We start from the raw sequence: 9,752 nt of genomic DNA, 5'->3' as shown, positions 1-9,752 counted from the left end.
GTGCTTCCAATTGCGTTGGAAAGTAGACATCCAGGGCTTTCCAGCAATATATAATAGTCCATACTTTGCACAAGAATAGACGACGTAAACTGGCGTTCAACGCCAGTTCTCTGCCCAATTCTGGCGTCCAGCGCCAGAAAAGGATCAAAAGCTGGAGTTGAACGCCCAAACTGGCATAAAAACTGGCGTTCAACTCCACAAATGGCCTCTGCACGTGAATTGCTTAAGTCTCAGCCCTAGCACACACCAAGTGGGCCCCATCACACACCAAGTGGACCCCAGAAGTGGATCTCTGCATCATCCATCATAGTTTATCCAAATTTTGTAACCCTAGGCTACTAGTTTAGTATTTAAACAACTTTTAGAGACTTATTTTGTATCTCATGACATTTTCAGATCTAAACTTTGTATTCTCTGACGGCATGAGTCTCTAAACCCCATTGTTGGGGGTGAGGAGCTCTGCTGTGTCTCAATGAATTAATGCAAGTATTTCTGTTTTCCATTCAAACACGCTTGTTCCTATCTAAGATGTTCATTCGCGCTTAACTGTGATGAAGGTGATGATCCGTGACATTCATCACCTTCCTCAAAACATGAACGTGTGCCTGACAACCACCTCCGTTCTATATCCGATTGAATGAGTATCTCTTAGATTCCTTAATCAGAATCTCCGTGGTATAAGCTAGAACTGATGGCGGCATTCATGAGAATCCGGAAAGTCTAAACCTTGTCTGTGGTATTCCGAGTAGGATTCAAGGATTGAATAACTGTGACGAGCTTCAAATTCCTGAAGGCTGGGCGTTAGTGACAGATGCAAAAGGATAGTAAATCCTATTCCAACCGGATCGAGAACCAACCGGTGATTAGCCGTGCTGTGACAGAGCGCGTGAGCGTAGTTTTCACTGGAATGATGGAAGGTAGCCATTGACAACGGTGATCCACCAACACACAGCTTGCCATAGGGGGACGTGCGTGCGTGAACAAGAAGACAGAGGAAAGCAGAGATTCAGAAGACAAAGCATCTCCAAAACTCCAACATATTCTCCATTACTGCACAACAAGTAACTTTTAATTTATGCTCTACTGGTTACTCACAATTCAATTGATAAACATAATTGACTTCCTGACTAAGATTTACAAGATAACCATAGATTGCTTCAAACCAACAATCTCCGTGGGATTCGACCCTTACTCACGTAAGGTATTACTTGGATGACCCAGTGCACTTGCTGGTCATGTGTGCGAAATTGTAAGAGAGTAACAATTTTGTGCACCACCGATACCTATATCAAAAAACATAAAATATTCTCAATACCTCGACTATATTACCAAAAAAAAAAGAAGAATCACAACATCGACAAATACCTTTGTAAAACAAAACGTTATTTACTTCGGCCGGATATCGGTAGTAAATTTTTTTTACTCTTTTCATGTGTTGTTGCCCAATAGAGTGCAATATTAAATTCTTCAACGCTGTTAAACTGTTGATTTCGACTGTCATATATGCAATCATCGGTTGAACATACCTAAATATGATAGAACTTTCTTCTTCGTACAATATTTCACCATCATAATGAATGGATAACAATGGAATTTCAGACACTGTGAAGAGTTAATCAGGATGAGAAATATCAAAGAGAAAAATGAGCAACTCATATTGAGATTTCTGGATATTTATGGAGGGAGTAACTTGAAGCTTACCGGGGATACAACGAACTTTATATATTTTATAGAATTCGTCGAGGGGTGCGGCGAACCTTAGTACCCTGGAAAATTTGACTCAAATTCCCAAAAACAAATGTATTTCGAAATTTAAAGTTAGGATAATTTTTTTTGGAGAAATAATATTTTTTTATTTTACAGTAGAAAAAAATTTCACTAATTTTGTCTTTATATCTATTTATATAGTTTTTTTCGTAAAAGAAAGGTATAAATATCATTCTTCTCTAATTGCACCCATTTACTCTAAATGTCTCGTCTAAACATCAATTATTAGTACATCTTTTTAAAAAGGGTTAAGTACTTTTTTCGTCCCTAAAGTCTGATGCCAAAATCAAAATCGTCCCCGACTTTTTTTTTTGTTATTAAAATCATCATCAACGTTACAAAACGTTATAAAATCGTCATTTTCTACTTTAATTTTATTTTTTACCAAATTACCCTTAATAATTAATATAAATAATAAAAATAATATTAAATAATAAAAACAAACCCTTCCCCCCTCCAACAACGCCCTTCTCCGCACCCACTACACCAACACCACCAATTTTCTCAACCTCCACACCACCGCCTCTGCTTCCGACTCCTCCGCCGCCGCCGCCGCAGCTGCTTCACAATCCTCCGCTCAGTGGCTCACCCGCCCTGTCCTCCACCGCAACCACAGCGAGGTCATTGACGACGTCGCCCCCTGTCCAACAACAAATCGCCTGATGTGTTGGTTGCCGGCGACGACAAGGGGGAGGTGGCGACTGTGGAGAGCGGCGGCGAAGGCGGAGGTGGGTTGGTGAACTGGCAGAATGCTCGGTACAAGGCAGAGATTTTATCACACCCGCTTTACGAGCAGCTTCTGTCGGCAGACGTGGCGTGCCTGCGGATCGCCACGCCGGTGGACCAGTTACCAAGGATCGACGCTCAGTCCCAGAATGTGGTGGCCAAGTATTCTTCCTTCGCTCACGCTTCTCTTGACGATGACAAAGAGCTCGACCAGTTCTTGGTAAACTCCTTCTGTTCTCCATTCATTCCCACAGCTTTTTTGTTTAAGCATTTTCCGTGTTTTCCAGTTGGAAGGGTTTATTTTTATTTTTTGATATTATTTTCATTATTTATATTAATTATTAAGGGTAATTTGATAAAAAAATAAAATTAAAGTAAAAAAAGACGATTTTATAACGTTTTATAATGTTGAGAATGATTTTAATAACAAAAAAAGGTCGGGACGATTTTAATTTTAGCCTCAGACCTTAAGAACAAAAAAAATACTTAACCCTTTTAAAAATGGGTTGCGACAATAGACTTTTTTTTATTTTCATTTTTTAGCTTTTAGTATCTCATATCTTTAACGAATGAAGGTTATTTCAGTAATCTTAAAATAAAATTAACCACAAAAGGTTTGACGTTAGGTATTAAATGTTTGGCAATAGCCTCTCTCCTTGTGTAAACGGAGAGCTTCCAACAAAACATATAATAGAATTGTGAAAATACTTTATTAAATAAACGAATATATTGTGACAAAATACATTACAGTGTTTCAAAAGTTAAGATATTTTAGATGGCGAAGACTAAGACTCGTATACAGTTATTTTCATATGAAATTAATATTTAAAAATTATTAGATAATAATTTAAATTTAGTTTAGATAAATAATTTAATTAAATATTTTTTTAAAAAATAATTTAAACAATAAATATTTATATTAAAAATAATTTATAATTATTTTTGTATTTAATTTTTTAATCTTAAAAATATTTATTTTAAAAAAAATGATAAATTTTTTTATTACGAGAGAAATAATTTTTTTTAAATTTTCTATAAACATTTAAAAAATTTTTTAAAAAGTTACAATTTAATTTTAAAATTTACACAAAATATTAATGCTATAATTTTTTATAAATTAAAAATAAAAAAAGTACTTTTAAATCTATCTAAACATACTCTTAATCAAATATATCAAATCATGTTCGACTAACAATTTCATATAAAACAACAACACGTGAGTTTATATCATTCTAGATATGTTGCAAATTGCCAATAACTTGCAATGACGTCTGTAAGAAGTTTGTCATGAATTAGCTACACAATATTTGCAAGCTAATTTGTATGGTCTCCCACATTATTAAAGTCTCAAATTATGTTTATAAATAAGAGATATATTATTACACTACAAAAAAAACACCTATTTAAGTACACTTGAAAAGTGTAACTAAAAGTGAAAAAAAAATGATGCATTAGACTACGGTTATATTTTTTGGGGTGATTCCTATTCGGCCGTTGTCTATTCTCAAAGGCTATGTTTTTCTACACCAAGGGCTACGTTTTTGACGTTTGGAAATAGGCTATGCTTTTCAAGTGATGCTGTTCAGGACCAAAGGCTACACTTTTCAGCTTTCATTCTTCCAGAATAGGCTACGCTTTTCAACGCTACTGCATCACTTGTAAAGCGTAGCCCCATTGTATACCATAGCTACTTTTTATAAGCATAGTCTTAGGTCCTTCTTTTTTTTTTTTTTTTTTTTTGTATACTATAGCTACTGTATATAAGTGTAGTCTTAGGTCTTTTTTTTTTTCCTCTATACTATAGCTACTGTATATAAGTGTAGCCTTAGATCTCGTTTTTTTTTTCTGTTTGTGTATATATATATATATAATTTTTTAATAATTATTAATACAACATAATAATTAATAATATGATTACATGTATAATAATTTTGTATTTTTATTTAAATAAGTTGAATATTATAAAATAAAAATAAATACATAATTATACTAAATAATTTCTTTAAATAATAAAAATCTCAGTGTAGGGCTTATGTAGCAAAAGGCATCCAAGCTTTTCAAATATAACAAAGGTTGTACTCCCTGAGGAATCAATAACTTTTACCTTTCTATACCTGTTTTTATAATATATACAAATGAAATAATCAACATAAATAAATCTCATACCAACACTATAACTTCAAGGAAAATAAATCAACATGCTTTGAAAACTTTTCACAATAGTATGACCCATATAACACTTAGAATTTTTAAAAAAATTAAATAAGTAGTTATTCATAATTTATTATTTTATTTAAAAAAAAGAGAAAAATTATTATTATTATTATTATTATTATTATTATTATTATTATTATTATTATTGACCGAAGCCATTAAGATAGTAAAGTTAAGAAAAGCCAACACATGGCTTATGCATGCATGCATGTATATTATTAAACCAATGATATTCCTTCCATGACACATATTTGTTTATATATATATAAACTAACGACACCTGAACTTCCTAATCTTTATTAATCATCATCTTCAGCATCTCATTTCTCCCTTTTAGCGTTAAGAAAGAAAAGAATGCACCGAGAGAGAAAGAAAACCGTGAGAGAGAATGAGAGAAACCATGGCACCGTAAAACTTCTGGTTTCGATTTCTTGAGATTCGTAACTCCAATTAAAAATCCAGTCCGGTAAAAGTGTTCGTATCTTTCTTCTCTACACATTGGTATTATTTTTGTCCGGTAGAAGTTGATGGTGATGTAACTCCTCTTTCTCTTGAATTCGGCCAATTGGAGTTCTAGAAGGCACAGACGATTCCTGGCGTTTTTCTCTTTAGCAGCTCGGACGAAAAGTTTCTCCAAAGTTTTCGTTGTTGTAATTTCTGTACGGAGGTAGGGTTTTAATAAATTTTCACCGGTTAAATTGGTATTTGATAACTGAATTGATGATTGTGATTTCTGGATTACGGTAGGATAATTTGAAAATGTTAAAAGTTGCCGGTTTGATTTATTGAAAATAATTTGAAAAGAGTGTGGAAAATAGTTTGGATGGAACCCGAAAAGGGTGGCAGAGTCCGGATTTTAGGGGAGGTGCCGCCAAGATTTTGTTATAAACCTTAAGAATTTATTTGAAATTTTATTTAGAAGAAAAAGATTGGATGTGAGAAATTGTACGGGAATGCCCGTGTATAGGGAATGGCTTCCAGGAGAAAGTGCCACATGCTTCAGCTGGAGAATCAGCGCCTGCAAGTACTTGCAGAGGTCATGTTCGGCATACTTCAGCTGGAGAATCAGCGCCTGCAAGAAGTAGAAACTTGCAGAGGTTATGCCGCTGGAATGCCTTATCTGACTTGCGAGTCGGATTGCGTCGGGTGCGGGTCGAAATCGACAAATGAGCTCATTACCTGCGATAGGAATAGACATGCATCATGCTTGTTTGCGCATATCTCTGTGCTACGTAACTCTGTGATTGTGTGTGTATGCTGCATGACTGATTGACTTCTGAGTTCTTTTATTATTCATGCTTATAAGTGTTTTGTTGTTAGTTACGGTCGGTTAATAATGGCAAAATGAACTTAACTTTTAACCCCGACCCTACTAAGAACTTCCCAGTTCTTACCCCCTATCTCCACCCCTTTCAGCTACAGGTGCAAAGGCTCATTGTCAAGCTGCGAGAGCACAGAGGAATATGTTTATAAGTTGAGTTGTTAGGATTTATTTTCCCCTCGCCTTGTTAGTTAGAGTTTTTAGAGGGGTAGGATTTGTTTTTAGGAATCTTGAAATAAGTTTATGTATTTAATACTATGTGAATATATATATATATATACACTTTTGTGATTTAGTGGTGTAAAATAAAGTCTCTTTTCGTTTTCTTAATTAAAGTTTTGGTTCGTATTCGCGAAGGCTCAATATTAAATAAAGATAGTATATAATAAAAAGGTTTAGAGGTAAGTAGCACTCGAACTTTTAGTACGATCATGAGGTGCTAAAAGTTAGGGTGTTACAACCCAAGCTTCAGAACAACTTCAGTGCCACATCTACATTGAGCAACAAACCAATCAGGTCCACCAATCACTCCCATAATTGTACCATACACAGCATAATCACCATCCTAAAAGAAAAGTAACAATAAAAAGGGCATTAGTATTTTAATTTGGACTTGAATGATGAACATAAAAAGAAAGTGAAAAATAATAAAAAAATGACTAACCTCTTTACATTCTTTCAATTCTCCAATTGTCTTCCGAGGTGTAATCTCGAGAAAATCTTCCGCAAGTGAGTAATAGTGATCACATTTTTTAGCACTATTTGATTTCAAAGATCATATAAAGAAAGCAAAATTTTAGATATTATGTAAAGGAATATAGCAATACTATAGCATAGCCATGAAGCTTTAAAAAAAAGGTTGAACCTCGTATTAACGTTGGAAAGGGGTTTCTGACTAATAAGAAATCTATCAAAGTTTTGTTTATGCTTAACGGTGCTATCAACCTGTTGCAACAATTCGGCACAACAAAAGGGAAATAGAAAATTTAGTTAGCAAAGACAGTAAACTTCAAGATTAAAAGAAACAGAGGAGTGGCGGCAAAGACAGCAGATGCTGGTGGTGCTGGGTGAGCAGTGAGAAGCAGTTAGAAGATGATGGCAACAGAAAAATCACGCAGTATAGAAATCATAGTAACAACCTAAATAGAAAATCATAGTTAAAAAAATATGGAAAAAGAAAAATAACAAAAACATGAATCAACTAATAGAATCAACCAACAGAATAGAATCATAGTAATAACAAGTTAACTACAATAATTAAAAAATAAAACTCAAGTAATAACAACAAAAATTAGAGATGGATAGCACTCAAGATATAAGCAGAAAGACAGCAAATCATAAATCTATGGGAATCTGCAGGCTGTGTTTATAGAAATGGATAGTACTCAAGATATAAGCATAAACCTTCAAACCTTGTCCCAATTGAAACTATTTGTGCTGACCTAACTTAGAATTTTAGAAACATGAAGCACAAATCAAAACACATGAAATTAGTTAACAGATAAAGTGAAGAGGAGGTACCTGTCACAAATTTGAACCTATTCCATCATGGATGCCATTCTTTGCTGATCAGCTTCTAGAAGTGATTCAAAACCAGCTAACATGCTCTTACCCATGATTCAACCAGGGATTTTGGAGAAGAAACTCAAACTCAAGGAACGAAATTGAAACCAATTAACTAATAATAATATAGGATGAAACTAAAGACCAAAAAGAAATAGAAAGCAAACAAAACTTAACTAAAGATGAAGCAGAATTTTGTGTAGAAGATGAAGCCTACTAGTTCTTCTAGGAATTTGTGCAGCTTCCTCTGAATTCATGTTTTCTCTGATAAAATCAACAATAGAATCATCAATTTGGAATCAAAAGTGATCAGAAGCACTAATAAAAATTAAATAAGTACGAGTGACCAGAAGCACTAATAATATGCCTTATAATAAAAAATAATATGCATAATAAACTAAATTCACTAATAAAACCAGCAAGAGTGATCAGAAGCACTAATGAAACAGAAATAATAGAGTTGTTGTACAACAACAAAAAATATTCACTAACCCTTCGGCAAGCTTTAACTATATCTGACTCTGGGAATTGAGCACCACCTCGAATGTCCTATCACCATAAATAAAAGCAAATAACTCAGCCTCACTAAATAGAAGTAGAAAGAGGAAATTTGGATGCACAAAGTATACCTTGCTATAGTACCGCTTCAGGAACATTTCCTTTGCCACCCCGCACATGCCACAAAAATAGAGTAAATTTGTCATGACCTGCATATGTTACCAAAATCATAAGAAAGAAGTAACATTTATTTTTACAAGACAACATAGTGTTTTAGGTATAGAAAAAGAACCTTGTTGCACAACCACTCAGTCCAAGATGGTTCTTTGCATAGAGGTGAAACAAGTATCAAACCAAATACACGTTGTCTATACTTCATCTATTGTAAACAGTAAACACATAAAAACATTAGAAAAATTGAACGATCCATCGTTGAAACTCTAATGTAATTTAAAAAGGGGAGAGGCTGCATAGCACCAACATAATAACTTACAGCAAATAAGGTAAGAATGTAAGCCCCGGCAGCTACTCCCATGCACATTACTGCACTAAGACTGCAGACAAAAAGAATGTTGGGGTCAGATTGCCTTCTCAAAACGAACAACTGCCAATATTCAAAGCCTAATGGAAATTGGTGTAAACTAATTTTCTTTATGTCATTAAATGGAAATCAATTACAGATTAAGCTTGAACTTACTCACCCAAAAAATTTGAGAATCTCGGCTATTTGATCTGCTAAGTCATCAACAGAAGGAATTGGATAATCTGGAACAATCTCAGGAGCTCCCAACTGCAACAACTCTTGAACAAAGTACAAGATGATAAGAAAGCAAGAACTTAAAATATTATCAATGAAGGAATTTATAACAGTGAGGAGATATATACATCAAGTAACACTGCAAAACAATCAAACACAGCTTAACATGATGGAAGCAGGAAATGAATGCTTAAATTACAAAAAGTTGAAGAAACTGGGATCAAAGAACTTCAAAATCAAGAGGAGTAACATATTAAACCTTTTTTCTCAACCTTGTGCCTGCCATTCATGACACTTTCCTGAAATAAAGATCAGGAAAATATCAACAAGAGAATTTCAAGTCAGAGAAAATCAAGTAATCCAATGTCAATCATATAACACACGTTGAAGCACCGAAGCAAATCCTTGGCCTGTTCCGCATCATGATCCCCGGCCAGAGTAGTCCATAAACCAACAACCCCTTAACCCAGCAGCCACAGTACCTGAAAACCTGAAAATAATTGAGAAACATCAAAACCAAAAACAAATTAAAAATAGAACTTGCTGCTTCTTAATTAAAAAACAAATAATCGCAGAACCTCTCCTAATCAGAACAATAATCAAAACCCCTAATCAGAAGTTTCAATCATCAAAATTCTTAATCAGAACAATAGTTATTTACCTGAGCTTGAGAAGAGGTCAAAGAAGAGAAGAAGAAGAAGACTAGCGACAGAGAAGAAGAGGACGACTGGGGACAACACCGTCGTGATCGAGACAGGAAAACTAGTCATCGTCGTTGAGGGTCAGAGAAGTGCCATCGCACTTCGCGTTCGTTGTCGCTGAGGGTCGTCAATTCGTCATCACCGAGAGGCGAGAAGCAGCGCAGCACCGTCGTGACTCTGAGGCTGGTGAGTGGTGACGGAAGCC

The 9,752-nt window shown here is 34.6% G+C and overlaps 1 protein-coding gene across 1 annotated transcript; it reads right to left on the bottom strand.

Moving 5' to 3' along the window:
* Nucleotides 1-7,816: 7,816 nt before the first annotated feature.
* LOC107611932 (protein NDL2-like) lies at nt 7,817-9,136 on the bottom strand. The gene is made up of 7 exons (XM_088496101.1): nt 9,106-9,136; nt 8,791-8,890; nt 8,583-8,643; nt 8,382-8,468; nt 8,221-8,298; nt 8,084-8,140; nt 7,817-7,855 (listed from the first exon to the last, which is right to left on the bottom strand). Exons 1-7 carry the CDS (start codon nt 9,134-9,136, stop codon nt 7,817-7,819), a joined length of 453 nt encoding a protein of 150 aa, XP_088352227.1.
* Between the last annotated feature and the right edge of the window lie 616 nt (nt 9,137-9,752).

This window comes from Arachis ipaensis, chromosome B8 (assembly GCF_059453495.1).
Source record: "Arachis ipaensis isolate K30076 ecotype BB chromosome B8, ASM5945349v1, whole genome shotgun sequence".
Classification (NCBI taxonomy): domain Eukaryota; kingdom Viridiplantae; phylum Streptophyta; class Magnoliopsida; order Fabales; family Fabaceae; genus Arachis; species Arachis ipaensis.
The sequence above is the reverse complement of the archived record's forward strand: the minus strand, read 5'-3'. Positions and strand labels throughout refer to the sequence as shown.